Below are 17,917 nucleotides of genomic sequence, written 5' to 3'. Positions count from 1 at the left end.
GTTGGTGGGGAATTCATTGCGGTTACAGCAGCACAACGAAGCGCGTTGTTGTTGCTGTTGCAAGGAAATGTCTAAAAGCACCACTGCGAAAACCAAGGCTCAGCTGACGGTCGCAATATACATCCAATCTCTCCAGCCCGAAGCACCGTTAAGTCAGGAAAGGAGCACCGATTATCTTGCTATTCAACCTTCGCAAATTGGATTCGAATGTTCTTGGACTATCAGCCTTCTCTAATCTAAACAACACGTTTGGTGCCGTTGTCATGGCGTGAAAGCTCCCCAGACAGCACGTACTCTGTACAGAGTATTATGCTAAAAGCTGACTACGGTCGGTCCGACCAGCCAATTAAAGCAAAGTACTCGGGAGAGTGGGTGGCTTCAACCAGCAAATAGAGTGGCTGAGTTGGTTACTGCTGTCAGCAGGAATGTGCAATAATAATGGCCCCGCATCCGCTACCCAGACCTGTAAGACGGACCCCACGAAGGTTACACCCACAATAGGCATCCATAACACGGCGCAGTCGATTTCGCGCCGGGATGTATCTCCTCCGTAAGCAAACTGGTGGTGGCGTACATAAGCAGAGTTCAGCTTGGAAGGAGACAAAATTACAATCACGTGGCTGTGCTCAATCACGTGGCTGTGCTCAATCACGTGGCTGTGCTCAATCACGTGGTCTACGGGTCGTCTGCGGTCCGAGCCACCAGCCACTCCACTTTAATCCGCCGTAGTTTATGGGCTAATCTAGATGGAGATTCGCCCGTTCGGCGTTAGGGCTCTGCCAATTTTGGGGGCTTGAGGTTTATTCCAACTCCCTTGAACTCCTCTTTGTTTGTGCTTCATAGACGAAACTTATCGCAGCGAGCATTACAGATGAAGAGTTTTATTAGAAGAATTGCCACCTAATTCTCTTATCGCTGTGGAATCGGTTCGGGCCCCACTGGGGACTTTCTTTAGACGAGTCTCAAGATCGAATTCTCTTCAACTACGATCGCTATGAAAGACGCAATGCAAAGCACTACTACACTGTACTTAATAATGGCAAATCGAGGTTGCACTTGCACACCATCATAAGGTAGCTGGTATATTACCACGTGGCTACGCGGCCAATGCTTCATACCGACAACCGGCATGAGCTGCGGGAAGTCCCACAGTCACTCCCGCATACCACGATACAGAATTGGTAAATCAGCGGGATAGTGCAGCTTGGCCCAGTAGACGAAGGTCTATACAAATACAAAATACCTAGGTAGGTACCTAGGTACTATGTAAGGGAGATAGGGAAAAATCCCACCACGCGTGCGAAGTAGTGATGCGTGCCAAGGTTATGTTAAGGCGTAGAAAAAACGGCCTCAAACAAACTCACAACCATCTCGTTGGACCAATAATTAATCGGCGCGCGCTTATGACATGGTTCGTGGCACGACGCTGAAACGGGGATTGGATCCCGAATCCGGCACACGGCCCCCCATTTTGAGCTTATTATTATTCAAACACGGGGGTGCTATACTGTAGCTAGACGTATAATCCGTGGGAGGCCTATGGGTTTACCTTGGGCTTGGGATTTTCTCTTTGAATACTTCGTGGGCATGTCCTGGGAGCTTCAACTCTAGTTTCCGCAATAATAGTTTTGTCTTCCATCTTGAACCATCACATACTACTTTCTCAAACACAAAAACCTTGGCCAACTTCATCATGGATATGTCTATGGATATGCCTATGCCTACAACCACCGGAGGCAGCACTTCCATGGCAATGCCAACCTCATCCTCCAGCATGTCCGGCATGACAATGGGCATGCCTGGCATGCAAATGGTCTTCTTCACTTCAACGTATACTCCCCTATTCTCTTCCTCCTGGGTGCCTACCACCACTGGCCAGTATGTCGGCACATGTATCTTCCTCATCGTTCTAGCGGTCATTCAATTCGGCTTGATCACTCTGAAAAGCAACCTCGATGCTACGGTTTGGTCACCTCGGTCGTGTTGCGCGCCTATGGGCCAGGAAAGCTCCGAGAAGGGAGGCGAAAGTGGACAGGTTTTGCAGAGGGCCAGAGCCTCGAGGCCGTGGAGGGTGGCGATTGATGGTCCAAGGGCGGCCTTGATTGTTGCTATTGGGGGCTTGGGCTATTTGCTGTAAGTTCAGTTCTTTCGCTCGTGGTCTCCTTAGTATTTTGAGAGCGACTGATTAAATGAGCTCGTATTAGGATGATTGCGGTTATGACTATGAACGTCGGGTACTTTCTGTCGGTGCTTGGAGGGTTATTCTTGGGGGCTTTTGTGATGGGACGATTTGATGGCGTGGTGGATTATTGAGGTGAGACAATGGCGGGATTGAGAGACCACCCGAATAGTTGTTTCGAACTGTGGATAAATGCTATATTTATAAATTAGCCCTCATGAATGCTGGTTCATTCTAAGTTATGGATTTGTCCTCAACGCTGCATTTGTGAGACTTCATAATTTATGTAAACACGTAGTTCATCCACTTGGGAAGATGAACCCTGAAACTAGGTATAGCATTACCACATACACTGATTTACAAGGCCGCTTCAAATGTCTCAATTTGTTCGAGGCACTTAGCGTCATGCGAACTCCTATCAGAACCTTCCTCGACAATGACTGGAAATCTTGATTTGGGTTGCGGCATTGTGAACCTTACAAAACAGGTTCACCTAGGATTGAAATTCTGGAGAAGTTGTTGAATTGTGGTAATTATCTGGTCTTCGCTCCTCATTAACGTGGCCTTGATGATTAATATCCTACCACCTATTCATTTTTATTTAGCTAGAATCCAATAAGAACGAGTAGGTTGAACTTACGAGAACATCTCCGAGTACAAATAAACCTCCTTCGAGCCTTCCTTTGAGTTCAGAATTCTCAGCTGCGCAGCAGCTGCTTCATTCTGCACCTCACCTAACATTGATGCCGGTCCACAAACAGATATCCCTACAGTCGTCTCCGGGTCTTGCGTTGTTGTTTGCACAATCGACTGAAGATTTGGTCGTCCAGTTGATACGTTGAGTTGTATACGAGATGTTACCTCCGGGGTATCCTTCGCTGAAGAGATTGCACCCTTTTCTTCCTCTATGGCGAGTGAATTCGTGCTACTTTCTGAAGCGTCTGTTGGGCCGGTTAAGAACACATTGATCCGCAGCCCGTCCGTATTGGCTTGTTCCGGGAATTCTGTCAAGATTTCATTAAGCTCCTCGGCGAACCATTTAACAAGATGCGAGTCCCGGGTAGCGATAACCACATCCATTTGTTTCTTCGGCTTCGTGTCTTCGCCACTCACTGTCCTATTACGGGAACGAAGCCAATCCAGGATAAAAGGTAGTGTAAATCCAGCACCACCTCCTCCAGCCACGACAAGACTTTGATCAAATTCATGTAGGTGTTTGCTTTTTAATCCTCCATAAGGCCCGTCAAGCAGGACCGGAACAGAAATATTCGGCTGTTTTCTGGCAAGGCTCGCAAGTCGTCCTGTGGTTCCTCCCCTCGGTGAAACGAGGAATACCAATTTCGATGGTTCGGAGACCAGTTTCGAGCTCGGCAGAGAGCAAATTGTGAAAGGATGGGAGGTGAAAGAGTGGATACCAAGTGTCATAAAACGGAGGAACATGTGTTGATCGGATTTCCACCGCATATTCGTTGAGATGGTGATTTTGAGGGTGTCTTCGGACACCATGGATAATTGGGCGCGGTGTTTGAAGCCGTGTTCGCAATATGTTCGAAGGTGACGATAAAGGAAGGATACAGTGTATAGAACGCCAGTTGCAATAAAGTAATCACTGTTTGAAATATTAGGAGGAGTATATATAAACGGGGGGGTCAAGTTACCAAGATGTCAGGCGGAACTCGCAGTGCAGAAAGAAGAAAACCATAAATACAATCGCCGCTATGTAATGCGTGGTCTTGAAAAACTCGTAAAAGCGGTTTCTATCAACTGTAAGTTGACGCTCCTCTCAATTCTGAAGGGTATCGTACCGTATCATGGGAATTGACATGAAAGTCAGGTGGGCCTGAGCAATCAAGGCGACCACACCGGTCCAGTAAACCACACTTGTTCTCCATTGAAGCATCATATCGCCCTTCCAAACATGGAATATGATGAATGGGAACGTGTGAATGAGGCCCAAGAACATCATGGCCCACCCGACCCAATTGTGGAAGACAATTAATCTCTCGTGCGATACGCCAGTCAACGAAGCGATCATGCTGGCCTTAGTTCCGAGTATCCTAAACAGCAATTAGGAAAAATTCCGAAAACGTTTGTCAAAGGAGGAATACATTAGGAACGGGAGGCAGGCTAAAGCCAACCATCCTGTTCGTGTCGCGATAGGTGGCGAATTTCCATAGCTCAGAGTTCTGGTGTTGGGCCAGTAGTATGGTTGAGGTCCCAAAGTCATGCCTGAATTGAATTGGATTCTATCAGTTTCATTATGACGTTGATAAGCATCGCACAAAGAACACAGTGTGACTTACCTAAGAAAAAGATAGCTCCAGCTACCCCAACTAGAATGACCCCGATTGATTGTGACCGCCAGCGAAGAAATTTAACTTCAAATCCTCGGTATGACAGAAATCGGAAGGCGCTCACTGCCTTCCGCCATAATCTATTGTTTGACAGCCATGATGGGCAGAATCTCACTGCAAGACGAGCAGCCGCAAATACAGTGATGAAAGCAACGAAGAAGTAGACCGTGTTCAGCGCGTAGATATGGTCAGCTTGGTACCTAAACCATCCGTTAATTCGATCTGGTAGAGGCTAGTATGTTGAACAGTAGAACTGACCAGTATCGCCAATGTCCCTTGCGGTATGCACATTGCTCTGCAGTCAATTTGCACATGTCCATCCGGGACGAATGCAGCATGAGCGGGTAGTCGAGCCATGGAGCACCCATTTTGGAATCCTCAGGAGCTTCCTGTTGTCTTAGTTGCAGCCTTAATTCCCAAGTACCGGCAGTCTAGAGTAAATAAGAGCCCAGGGTAATGCAGTGTCTCAACTAATAAGTTTCACGAAGAATCGCGAAGTTGCGAAGAGCACTGGCCTAATTGCAGCAAACACATTGCCAATATGATGTTCCTCCATCATCGCCAAGAACTGAAAACAAATACAATAGTGGCCTCAAGAGTCAAGCTGCCGTACGAACCGGCCCCGCTCTCTGACCCTCGATAGGCCAAGTTGAGTAATATAGAGTTGATTTGATCAGATGAGCATGTATGCGCAAGTTTTGATGAAGTTAACTCCTGGGTTCCGGTTATACGCCAGAAGCCCGCTACTAGAGCACGGAGTAATGCTTGTTTCACGGCCAACTTTATTAACAGAGTGGAGCGCAGTTAGTTGCCCCACGGATTGTACGTAGAATTACTACGAATAACGGTTAACGGAAGTATGGGCCCGAACCTATCATCCCTTAATAAGTAATAAATAGCCTTGGGTTCAGGGGTTATTGACAAGGTACTCCGTATATGTACCGCAAGGAATTTAGGTCCACCAATGTCGTAAATTGGTCAATATTCAACGACCCTAGCAACATAGTTGATAAATCCGAGAAGTATCTAGGGCTTATACTCGGCAAGTACTACGGAGTACATGCTTTTCTAAATAGGCTCAGGTAGGATATATGATTTCGTGGTGTCGGCAGATTCAGTCTGCAGCAAGGGCTGATCCCGGCCAAAGATCGACACCGGCGGAACGGGCCCTGGAATCGTGAGGTTTGGGGATGAGTGGATTGCGACTTCTAGAAGCAGTTCTGGTTTTGAGGATTTTAACTAACCTGATTATAATTATAGAAAAGGCTCATGGAAAAGTAAAAACCTCAGTTTGGTGGTATCTATCGGAGTCTAACATCGATCAACCGCGAAGTGGTAGTGCAATGCTAAAGACTCATCAGAGAATTGCCTAAGCTTGTACTCCAGACCAGCAATTAGTAGTTAAATAGGCCAAGGAATAGGAGAAAAGGGCAGTAAACCCCCACAGAAGGTAGAGAATAAGAGAAACCAGGAGGCGTGGGGGTCAAATTTTCGCCCTAGGATTTGAAAGATACATATCAAAATATGCACCTTTCTCCCTATACCTAATCGTATACCTTCAGACAATTGTATATCAAATTATCAAATTAAAATTATAGAATCAACAGTATCAAGAACGAGGAACGAGGTATAATTGGTGTACTTGATTGCTATGCAAAGGGTTTGAAGGAGAGTGAATAGGGCGTTGGTGAACCGCCAAGCGATGTACACAATTTCCCCAAGCGACCACGTGGCCTGCCATATGCCCATGCTAGCCGCCGTACGAGGTACGGGGCACCGCACTCGAATATACTACACAAAAACCAGAACGCGTTCCAAACCTTGATCCGTTCTTGTATTAAAATAATACAACCTAGCACTGTTGTGCAAGCGCCAACCCAAAATCCCGCAGTCATTTACTCGTAATAATTCTGAACCTTTAGCCCCTTAAACTCGAAGGAAGTGCCTTCACGCTTATCCAACACTTTCTTGTCATGAACATCCTTGACCCGTGCCCGAACATACTGGGTGCCGGTGACCGCCTCAGTACTGTCATTCTTGTCTTCTTCAGTGAGGAGCCCGAGGCGCTCGAGTAGAGGGGAAGGAACGGGCTTCATCGGCGTCTTATCTCCAGGTCGGCTGAAGTAGAGCAAACCGAGACGGGGTATGTTGAGCTGGTCCTTTGGTGGTGTCACAACCCGATGCACGGTAGACTTTACGAAACCTGTGGGAGAGATGAGCTACAGTTTCAAATATTGGATTGACCGGGGATTGCAGCACTCACCCTTAGTGAGGAAAGTTAAGGTATCCGCTGCATTGCATGTAATGCCACCTTCAACTGGCTTGACCCATTTCCAGGCCCCTTCTGGTGTGCGAATCTGCAAACCTGCAACATGTTGCGAGAAGAGTAGAGTTAGACTTCCGAAGTCGGTGTGGCCACCTTTCGAGTAGGCCTGTGCGCGGTCCCATTCGTCTTGTGTCCTTACGTTGTAGATCATATAGCGGAGATGGTCATCAGAGTTCTCATCGTATGCGTGCGCATCCGCGAGATAGTTTTCGGGCAGCTCCAGAATGATCGCAATGAGCACAAAGAGCTTGCGGGCAACCTTCTCCCAAACATCACGGTGAAACTTTGCGATCTCGTCATAGTGGGCTTTGACGATCTCATGTCTGCCCTCATCTTTATAGGCGGGGATTGCTTTGGGGATGTTGAGCTTAATGCAGTCAGCATATGGTATATATGATACCCCAGTCAAGAGGATATACGGACCATTTCAATATTCTCTTTGACACCAGTATCACCAATCCATCGCGAAGCATCGCGGTATCCGAAGTACTCTCCCTTGGGGAAGTTGCAAGGGAATCTGCTCTTCTCCTCTAGAGGCTCCTTGAAAAATGTGTTGCCGAGGCTGAATTGTTTAAGGACACGGTCGTCTTCAATACCGGAATTAACAACCACCCAGAAGCCAACCTTGGTGACTGCATCATAGAGCTGCTTGGCAAGTTCCTGCTTTCCGCCTGGCTCGTCGAAGCGGGAGAGATCGATCTTAACGAGTGGCGCCCAGTCCAGGTCCTCGGACGTGGGTGCAGGACGGCTCCATGGCTTGACCAGAACTCTGTCGGTAGTTGCGGTTTGGGGCTGCGTGTCAGTGGCTGAGGGCGCCATTGTGGAAGTTGTGTGACACGTAAGGGGTATAATAAAAGGTATTAGAATAGCTGAGTGTCGCCTAACTGAACCAGAGTTACACAGCAGGGCTGAAAATGATGTAGATTTTTATGCCCAAATGGCAGGGTTGCCTCCCAGCTTTAATAGCCATCCTCCTACACCACGACAACCTTCGATTTCCCATAGTATCAGGAATTATTTCTCAGTCGACTCGCGATACATCTCTCAATTGTTGCATAGATTACGTGCTTTGTTTGTCAGCAATACTTTAATGGCCGAGCTCCCCCCTGTCATCCTCGTTAACCACCTCACCTACTAACTTCGCGACTGTTAGATGTCGTGCTCGAAACTCAACATGGCATCAGCGTAGCTATATAATACAGAACCAAAAGATCATCGCGATGGTGGATTCGAAATCAGGGCACACACGGTAATATTTAAATCGCCGTTCCTCCCCTCTTCTGCTCATTGCTAACCACTCCTGTTAGTTAGTTGTGGATCGAGCAATGTCGTGATCCAACTAAACATAGCATAACCACTTAAGTTACTTGCTTGACACTTCATCTAGGACCACGAGGAGACGTGGGTGGTTTAAGCTCTTGCATATCTTATCTGGATGCAGGCCAATTCGGATATCAACACCGTTTTCTCCAGGACGAAGCATACGTCCTCAGGCGGCAGGAACAGGGGCGTTTGCATTGATTCGGATTTTCCACATGGAAGCCATCATCTAGCCGACGCTACCTTATCAGAGATGGCTTATTCGACACGTTCAATAGTTCTCCATCCAGTTTCCCATAATGGATACTGATTGGAGCCCAGGCAACCAAGTGGAAGCCAGTCTTTGATTACGACGCTCTCATTCAGTTTTGTCGGATAACGCTACTAGCGGCAAGCAACTAGCTTCCGAGATCAAGTTTCTTGGCCGTCCATGTCCTCGGAGTTAGCAGCAGTGAGAATGCAAGTGCAGAGCTCCATGGGGAAAATACCGGATCCCCACTTATACCCTCACATTGGGATTTCGAATATGGACTCAAGATGCAAAGATTGATATGTCGTTATTGAACGCAATTTATTCGTGATACCCGAAGCAATAATATTGATACATTTATATACCGACAGGTTGGTAGAACAAAATGCTTCTGTTCGTCGTGGGTCACAGTCACAGACACACTCCCCTCCACGATTTTATATTTAGTACACATATCCCCTTAACTTCCCCACTTCTTTCAACTACCGGAGAACATGGCGGAGACGGAGAAAGGTGCCAAGTCGTACGTCGACACCACGCCAGTATCCAGCAGTGAAGATAACGTCTCAATCGAACAAGAGTATGATGCAGCATTTGAGAAGCGAGCTCTCCGCAAAGCCGATATCTGGCTAGTCGGTTTCTACTCCCTGGTGTACATCTTCCGGGTGATCGATTCCTCCAACTATTCCAATGCAGCAATCATCAACAAGGAGCAGGGAACCAACATCAAGACGCAACTCAACTTCTCCCCGTCACAATGGTCATGGACACTCTCCATCTTCTCCTACAGCTATATGGTCTTCGAGCCTAGCAACACTCTGCTCTTGAAGAAATTCCGGCCATCGGTATGGATGTGTGTCCTCATTCTCGGATGGGGCGTTTGTGCTGCGTGCGTTGCAGCCGTCCAGGATTTCAAAGGGATGATGGTCGTACGTTTTGCAATTGGCATGGCGGAAGCTGGTTACTACCCTGCAGTGTTGTACCATATGTCTTTCTGGTACAGGCCTTCCGAGATGCCATGGCGTATCGCGCTCTTTTATTCCATCGGCCAGGTAGCTGGCGCGCTCAGCGGTCTATTGGCGTATGCCATCGGCTTCATGAACGGTCTTGGCGGTCTTCCAGGATGGCGATGGCTCTTCCTCCTCGAGGGACTCCCCTGCATCCTCTTATCCGTCGTCGCACTTTTTGGGCTTCCGGATTATCCTCAGACTTCAAAGATGCTTACGCCGGAGGAGAAGATTTTCTTCGTGCAGCGGTTATCGGCCTCGGCGCCATCGGGCGCGAAGGGAAACTGGGATTGGAAGTCACTTAAGCCTCTGTTTTTGGATCCAACGTTCTATACTTTCAGTATTTACTGGATTGCTCATGGAATTGGTGGATTTGGTGTCTCGTATGCTTTGCCGACTGTCATTTATGAGCTCGGCTTCACCACGACTTCCCTCTCTCAGTTGATGAACATAGTATGTTTCACCACTCCCTTTCTTTATTGATCATCTACTAATTTCGATATATAGCCTCCATTCGTTGCATGTTTCTTCTTCCTCAACACGCTAGGCTGGCTACTGCACAAACGATTGATCAGGCCATGGACAACGGCCGTTGCAAGTACTTACCCCCTCTCCCTTCTTAGCTCTCCTACCCTTTCCTCTTCTCTTCGCATACTAACACCTCCCTAGTCGAATTTACCACAATAATCTGCTACATCCTCTTAATCACAGTCCCGAACTCCACCGTAAAATACCTATGTCTCGTAGTAGCAACCTCATGTGCCGGCTCCGCATACCCAGTAATCTGGCCCGAACGGATCCGCGCCCTCGACGGTACTGTCGCAGCAGGAATGGGCATTGGATTTACCAATGCGATGGCGCAGTTTAGCGGTATTGTGGGACCGCATGTGTATAGTACGGTTTTTGGACCGTCATATCATGTTTCCTACATTATCTGCTTGTGTTTTTTGATTGTTTCTATTAGCGGTATTCTCTGCAGTTGGTGGCTTGTTTTGAGAAGGGATAGGAAGGCTGCGGAGTTGGATGAGAGTACCTAAATTGGTGTATGGGTGTTTTGGAGTTGTGGAAGAAGAAAAGATGGGGTGGAGGAGTTATATAGAAAGAAATTACAAAATTTTGCCTACGACTTTTTGCTCACCTAGCAAGTCTTCACTTTCGTTGATGCCCGGTTCATAAAGTAAGTTTCCTCTTTATGTAGTTTTAAGAAAGCATGCACGTGTCTATGTAAACCGCCAGCGCCCACGTACCACTTTGGGGAAGGCTAGTGTCTCTCACTTGTAAAACTATAACTTCATAAATGAGCCCTTCCTAGATATGATCATAGGCATATCCAGAACAATGTTGTCGTTTTTTTAGTTGCTACTTAGAAAGGGAAGGTTTAGTGAGTTGGAACTAACTACGGGAAGATCTTAGGTAGGTGAAGTCGAACGAACCCCTATAAGGCCGCTAAACATAAAATACACACTAGGCATTTGAGGCGAGTTGGTTAGAAAGGGGAGAGCTGATATTAATGCTAAACGTTATATGGGTATTTAATTCGTCATAGCCGCACCAACACAAAAACAATTATTAGATATTGGAATCCTGCGCATCCGATGAACTTATCACGCCGACTTTTGACCCCACCCACGGCGATCTCGCCGACCTCCCACGCCACTGAGCGCCAATCTGCGACCGATATTTCCAAAACATACAGTGCTGCAGAACAGCACGCTGAGAATCCATATCCCGCATTCGATGCTCTCTCTGCTGACGTATTCATCAATACCCATTCCTATCATGCCGCCCATTATATCGTTAGGGTTAGCGGTGGTATTGGTTTTGTGGAGAGAAGATGCGGGGCTTGGCATCATGTCTGGGTTTGAGGCAAGAAGTAATGCTGTCCCTGTTGCTCCGACGGCGCTGGAGAGAACAAATCCGGGTGTCGAGCGATCGATTAGATACCATAGAGCTGGATTAACGAGGAAAAGGGTAAGGGAGGCTTGGAGGCTTGATGCCCAGGGGAGTTTGCGCTGAGATGCGAGACATGGTTAGCAAAAGCCCTTCTAACCCTGGGAATGAGGAAATTGGCTTACAATAGCAAAAGCAATTCCAACAAAAGCACCCACACTTCTAATCACCGGTGTCCAATCCCCACTGAATATGCTACTCGACTCCTCCGCTTCTCCTTGGGCAAGTTTTGTAGGGCTCGCATTCCGACCTCCAGCGGCAGAATAATCTGAATTCGAGTTTTCTGATTCTCTAGATGCGCAAAATGAATCGAACCACGGCAACAAACTCCCTAATGCCACCCCCGCAAGACCCCAAAATACAAGGTATCTCCAATCATGTCGGGGCTTGATGATGTCCGGTACCTGGAAAGGTGCCAATTTCCTATCGCTATGCAAATGCCGGACCAGCGCCCCGTATCCCATACCAGTCCCAAATAATAGGATGCTTCTCACAACCAGGGACGAAATTGTGGAGGTGAGGGAAGGCGGTGGAGGGGGAGGCACTCTAACTTTCGAGCGGATTCCAGCGAGCGCGGGGCTGTTGCATGAAGGAGTCTCCGCGCCGGTTCCCCAGGGCGTCGAGGGCTCAGTATAATCGCGGTCGGATTGGTAGCCAGTCTGGGAGTATATACCAAGGAGAGTGGAGGAGGTCAGGTTTAGGATTGAGTGAGTTCGGGAGGGAGTCTCATCGGGTTGAGCGGGGGACAACAGTGAAGGTTCGAAGGGACGAAGAGGCTTCGGTCGGTGGATTTTGGGACTGCTGTCGTCGGTGGACATTTTTGTTCAACGGCCCTGTCAGGGTGACGAGCTAAGTCTGTCTGTAATTGCTGAACGAAATAGTGCTTGGAAGCTCTGTCAAATCCCAAGTGATTCCAGAGGCCACCGTTTCAGTAGAAACCTCGATACTTCCAACTACCAACTATAGCTTCTTGTCTAAAATATAGAACTATCTCTTCTCGGGACTCGTCAAATTGCGGTGCTTTTTCGTTGGGCGCAGCGGAATTGCTATACAGGGGAGACCAGAGCAAAAGGTGGAGGGGAAACAAGCGAAGGACAAGAAACGTGGAAATAATAGAGTAAGTATGATCATAGGCCCGAGTATGGGAATGAAGGAATTGAAATGATCGTGGCGAGGTGGAGAAATAGGGTTGAGGTTGGTGTTGAGGTCGACCGTGCCAGTCTGGTGTCCTGTGTCTGGCAAATACTTCCCCCCTTGCACAAAGCTGCCTCCTGGTTGGCCGTGGGGTCTTCACATGTTCTGCCAGTGCTGCACGTGATGTGGAACTGGACGGGGGACAAGGGTCCGATATTCCGTGCGTCGGGCTTGCCAAGTCTGGCCGCCGTGCCTTCCTGCAGTGGTCAGTTGCGAAGTTATTTCCGCTGTGAGAACGGCGCAATTCGGCTCCGGCGCCGAGGCTGAGTAATCCGAACCCTGGGTGCGACCGACACTGTGAGGATAGATAAATGACAGTTTGGTCGCCTGTCCTGATGATCGTCGTCTGCTGCCCCTTTCCATCGCTAAAATCTCAGTCGCCCTGTCCCTGTCTCTGTCTCTGTCTCTCCACATCAAGAAGTGCAGAAAAGGTGCATACTCGAACATGGCCACTCATGGCATCCCGAATACGTGAACTAGACGAGAATTATACGACGTAGCCGTATGTACTCGTACTCCGTATGTGAAACCTCCCCAGAAGGTGGATCCTCGAACAACAGGACAAACGTAGGGTGGTACGAATCATTCAGAGGGCAACAAGACAACCATCCAAACGCTTTGACACAAACCGACACTATAAAAGAAGATATTTATATCGTCAGCCTCCTATTTCGTGTGTCTCCTAACCGCGATTTTATTAACAAATTATGATTGTCAGGCTTTTCCTGTGGTATTCGCACGCTAGAGTTAGGCACCGCCGCCTGGTGCTACTGTACTGGTCTTTGAATAGAAATTTCTGCGCATTGATGGCTGATGAACGATGCCTACAGCTTTTGATCTATAAATAGCGTGAGGCGATCGTTCATCTAACAACGACCAACTCGCTGAACCCCACCCTCATCTTCCCCTTGCGTTCTATTAAAAGACTCGGATTTGACATTGAGATTTATCTAGAATCCCTCTGCTCCGAACGAGCAACTCCAGAATCTTGTCCTTCACCCAAATCCCGCATGCCATCTCACCATCGTCCAACGCCAAGCACTCTCTCTTCCTTGCGAGCACCCTCTTGATGTCCTTCCTCCGGTGTCAAGTCGCTATCAGATACGTCGGCATCTCGACGAGAGGTGCATGCTGTGGTCTTCAATCTTTGATGATCCCGTGGCGACTTTGGATTACCGTTGTCGATTGCTGCCGCTTTCTTGCTCAAATTCCCACAGCTTCGGCAACGCTTGTAGTTCTTTCGGCGCTTTGGACTCTTTTTAACGATGCCACCGCTATTCTTGTCGATTTGCCCTAAATCTATATCAGGTTTCGTACAGACTGGTTGGCCCGTGGAATGCCTTCTATCACCGTTATCGTCAACCATTTCCAAGTCCAACTCTGAAATGTCATCCGTATCGCAAATATACGGAGCAAATCTTTCCACTCCAATCCCTTCAAGCTGAGTATCTCCCACGTTGCTTTTCTGTGGAAATAGAAAGCTCCAGACATAATAAACGATAACGATGGGAACGCCCAGAAGTGTAAAGAAGAGCGCGTTGTGTGTCCACGCGAAGCACAGTGCCCCAAGAATGATCGCCTTTTGGGCGATTTCCAGGCTAATCATCAGGAAGCTCCTAGTTGTGGAAGCTAAGATGTTAAAAAGCGATGTGGTTGCCGAAGTGTCCATGCCACGAGATGCTATATCTTTTGACAGGCGTTCTTGTGTGATGCATTTGTTCGACATGGTGACTTGAATTGTTTTGTTTCGAGCTTCTTGTGCGGCAGGAGGTGCGGCGATTGTGTTGTGGAAGCTGACAATCAGGAGATTCTGATAGATTGATCTTAGAGGTGCAAACTTCTCAAGTCAAGAGCAAGCTCCTTCGGTATTGACTTGTGACTGCTTCGCTTAGGCGCCTTTGATTCACTTGTATTCACCTGTTTTCGTTCTTCCGAGGTGCAGCCTGAGCGAGTTCCCTTTTCGTCATAGAAGCTACTACGTATTTCCAATATGGTATAGCAGATTTATATACCGATAGCGCTAAAGGACAACAGCCGTGTTTAGAGGTCGAGTAGGGGTCATTTTGGTTTTGATTGATTCATTCAATTCGCCGTTTTCTCCACCTGTTATCTTCTTGGTTGAACCCGATGTTTTTGGCAGCAGAGAACAAGCTGGGCAAGGTCAAAGAATCGATATGCATTGCTGCGGGCGACTAGTAATCGCATAGCATATCATTAATCAAATTTGCGGAAGCGCTTAGCTTTCCAACAGGGATGTCACCCTCAAGCTGGGGAACCCCAGTTTTATGGACAAGAGCAAATTCAAGATCCAAACTTGCAAACTCAACGGCACAAACTCTCGACCGGTCTAACACTCTCTGTATCAAAATTAGATCTTCAGCGCCAACTGCTAAATTAGCAATTGCTGGATTGTACATCTAACATTCGCAAACAACAAGCTGCGCCTTTAACCTAGGTTGTGATTCCGTACCTATAATCCCAACTAAGTGTTTGCTATGTTATTCACGTAGGTTTCATTCGAATCTATAATTGGGAAGCTTTGATCAACACGTATGCTTCTCTGTAAAGCAAATGTCACCATTAGTAGGTGCAGCCCACATGTCACCCACAAGTATAGGCAGGACACTGACAAAATGTAGAGCGACATTGTACGTGTAGCTTGGTGTTCGAGGAACACTTCAGCATCGGGGTTATCCCAGGTGCAGTGAATAAGTTCAGTATTCCGAGGGGGGGGGTGGTCCCAGAGTCGAGCTAGGTAAGGGGTTGGGTAATTTTGACACTGTACGGAGGTGCATGATGGTAGTTCTTGTTGGATTTTACAATGCAAAAGCTAGCCATGCATCTGTATAAGTCGTCCGTGGAGTATGTTAAGGTGGGAAACTCTATGGAAAGCATTCGACACCAAGCCAAACTCTTCTACTTCTAGAATCGGTCTATAACCATAGCACCCATCGATACGTTTGGTCAAGATAGCTACTTAAGCATATATCGATACGTACCATTTTACAATCGTCACATTATACCGTCACCTTCCAGGCGGTGACCACCAAACGAATTGCCTATCTCGCCATCCTCGCCAAACCAACCCCCAACAAAAAAGAAAGACGTTATCCTCAGATAAATTCAACTTAATCCTACACTATGTATTTTATTTTTCTAAAAAAAGAAAAAGGTTTAAAGTAGCAAAAGAGTTCGGCCCGGTGTTGAATGCCTACATCTCTTGTCGATTTTTATTGTTGTCGCTTTTTGTTGTTGTTTCCCTTTTTTTACCCCTGTCGTCCCTGGCGATAACGAAAGTACAATTTGACCAGAACACACTTGACCAAGTGCCACGCCCTTGTACTCGTTAAGGGATATTTACTTATTTGGCCATATATACTTAAGGGGGGTTTGATCGCCCCAAAAAGCTTTTTTTGACAAGACATATCGACACACCACCGCTAGTAGGTAAGTACCTTAGATGATGCTATGTAATCTAGGAGTATATGCTTGCCTTTGAAGATGAATTGACCATGAGCAAGATCCATTCTTGTTTATCTCCCGCTTGTAGAGGAATATTTTTGCCTCTCTTTTCTAGGTCCAGTTACATTAGCGAGAGAGGTTGCGTACCCGAAATCTGCCAGTATGCTAGTATCTTCCACCCACCTCGCTCACCACATAATATCGTTAGAAGATATTCAGCCACATTTAATTAATAACTTACTTCTTATCCGAGTACCTACTATTTAACTGTACCCACGTTAAAAATATAATTCATATCGGAAATATTGTCTTCTTACTTTAGATATAAACCATAGCTGCCTCTTTTTAACACAGCCCTCCTAACCACGATCTGCGTTGACGTTGCCTCGAGGTTGCTTCCCCCTGGAGCCCCTTTATTAGCTAAGCGAGATGGGTAATTTACCTCTTAAGTGAGATGAAAATTTTTCATTAAAAAAGAGATACAGATTGTGAACAGATTCTACTAGAAGCGCCTACCCTTTTGGCACGGATGGAGCTATTTTGCAAGTTACAGTTCAATCATTCTAGCTATCATGGGTGTAATAGGCACAATAGGTACCCAGTGACCTCCTACTACGGAGTCTGGACATAGTGGTATGAACCTGGAAGTATGGTCGCATCACCTGGATTGTTAATTGATTTTTTGATTCCAGGGGTTTGCACTTAAAAGGTAGCATGCTTAAAGGAGAGCTGGGGCAAATAATTGATTTCAATAATATGGACGTAGTAGGTGATGGTTGCAACCCCTGAGCAACCCCGTGATACTAAAGTTTTCTCTGGGCCAAAGCCGACGGGAAGCGAATCAAAAAAGGCATGAGGTCATGCGACAAAACAAAACCACCTGCATGCGATGAGACGCACGTGACGCGGTTGCCCCCTTCTTCCAAGTTGTATCAGAGCAAAACAGAGATGGCCTACTTACCGATCTATATTTCTAAAGTACTTTGGTAGAGTTTATTTAATGTATTGCCCGATGATGGCCGCCACAGAATTTCTGCTAATACCTCGGTATATGTAATGTTGTAAGCTGTAACGAATGAATGAGGAAGCCATTTCTCGCGATTGTGGATTTCCGAGGAAAGGGGAAAGGACAGCCTTAGTTGGAAAATCATTTCTAATGTATCGATTTGAACACTTTGGGTTGAATATTTCGCCGGTAATACTTAACCACCTTTTTGTAGTAGTCTTTTGTTATTCATTTTCCTCCTGACCTAACCGATTGTATTTGTATCCGGAAATGGCTCCTTAGCTCCTGAAGAAGGGAAGCTACTAATTACGACCTGGTAGCAGCGACGAAGTATTATACTCAGTTTGAGTGGAAATTGAGGTATTGCGCGGCTCTTAAAGGTGAAGCTGAAGCTGAAAGCTGGAATGGGGCTTGTCGATTGTGGTTCGTTGATAGTTGGCCCAATGGCCCGATGCGCAAAGTCAAAACCCAGATGCCGGTGGTGGGCTTTGTACGACATCGGTTGGGTGCTACGTAGTGAACTATGTACTAGACATGTACCTAGTACGTAGTATTAATATCGACAGAGTGGCCAGAACAAAGAACGATGACAAACACCGGCAGGGCTGCCAGTGTATCTATCTACGGTGTAGGGAGGTGGAGGTGGAACCTGAAAAAGGGGCGACAGTCCTACGGTGCTACGTACAAGTTCCAGTAAATCCAAGCACCGCTATGTCCAGTCCATCAATGTCGTAATAATGGTGGCTCCTCTCTTATCGCTAGTATTTGATTGTAGAGGCACTATTTTCGCATTGTTCAGTTGATGATATGATGCCTATCTGTTCTCCCTCTCCCTCTCCCTCTCCCTGCGTAATAATCAATTCCTCGTC

The 17,917-nt window shown here is 47.0% G+C and overlaps 6 protein-coding genes across 6 annotated transcripts; 2 read left to right on the top strand and 4 right to left on the bottom strand.

The window, feature by feature from the left end:
- Nucleotides 1-1,693: 1,693 nt before the first annotated feature.
- On the top strand, nt 1,694-2,137 carry BP5553_01364 (uncharacterized protein; the record flags this gene model as incomplete). Its single annotated transcript, XM_032009987.1, has 1 exon — nt 1,694-2,137. One exon carries the CDS (start codon nt 1,694-1,696, stop codon nt 2,135-2,137), a length of 444 nt encoding a protein of 147 aa, XP_031874041.1.
- Nucleotides 2,138-2,815: 678 nt separating this feature from the next.
- BP5553_01363 (uncharacterized protein) lies at nt 2,816-4,901 on the bottom strand (the record flags this gene model as incomplete). The annotated part of the gene is made up of 5 exons (XM_032009986.1): nt 2,816-3,788; nt 3,985-4,236; nt 4,318-4,408; nt 4,483-4,733; nt 4,792-4,901. The coding sequence occupies 5 exons, from the start codon at nt 4,899-4,901 to the stop codon at nt 2,816-2,818; spliced, it is 1,677 nt and encodes a 558-aa protein (XP_031874040.1).
- Nucleotides 4,902-6,428: 1,527 nt separating this feature from the next.
- BP5553_01362 (Gibberellin 2-oxidase) lies at nt 6,429-7,678 on the bottom strand (the record flags this gene model as incomplete). Its single annotated transcript, XM_032009985.1, has 3 exons — nt 6,429-6,736; nt 6,797-7,226; nt 7,283-7,678. The coding sequence occupies 3 exons, from the start codon at nt 7,676-7,678 to the stop codon at nt 6,429-6,431; spliced, it is 1,134 nt and encodes a 377-aa protein (XP_031874039.1).
- Nucleotides 7,679-8,923: 1,245 nt separating this feature from the next.
- BP5553_01361 (MFS general substrate transporter) lies at nt 8,924-10,473 on the top strand (the record flags this gene model as incomplete). Its single annotated transcript, XM_032009984.1, has 3 exons — nt 8,924-9,889; nt 9,944-10,034; nt 10,106-10,473. 3 exons carry the CDS (start codon nt 8,924-8,926, stop codon nt 10,471-10,473), a joined length of 1,425 nt encoding a protein of 474 aa, XP_031874038.1.
- Nucleotides 10,474-11,040: 567 nt separating this feature from the next.
- Nucleotides 11,041-12,204, bottom strand: BP5553_01360 (Uncharacterized protein; the record flags this gene model as incomplete). Its single annotated transcript, XM_032009983.1, has 2 exons — nt 11,041-11,448; nt 11,512-12,204. 2 exons carry the CDS (start codon nt 12,202-12,204, stop codon nt 11,041-11,043), a joined length of 1,101 nt encoding a protein of 366 aa, XP_031874037.1.
- Nucleotides 12,205-13,598: 1,394 nt separating this feature from the next.
- Nucleotides 13,599-14,306, bottom strand: BP5553_01359 (uncharacterized protein; the record flags this gene model as incomplete). Its single annotated transcript, XM_032009982.1, has 1 exon — nt 13,599-14,306. The coding sequence occupies one exon, from the start codon at nt 14,304-14,306 to the stop codon at nt 13,599-13,601; it is 708 nt and encodes a 235-aa protein (XP_031874036.1).
- Between the last annotated feature and the right edge of the window lie 3,611 nt (nt 14,307-17,917).

This window comes from Venustampulla echinocandica (assembly GCF_003357145.1).
Source record: "Venustampulla echinocandica strain BP 5553 chromosome Unknown scaffold_0, whole genome shotgun sequence".
In the NCBI taxonomy this organism is placed as follows: domain Eukaryota; kingdom Fungi; phylum Ascomycota; class Leotiomycetes; order Helotiales; family Pleuroascaceae; genus Venustampulla; species Venustampulla echinocandica.
Note: the sequence above shows the minus strand (reverse complement) of the source record. Positions and strands in the feature narration are given on the sequence as shown.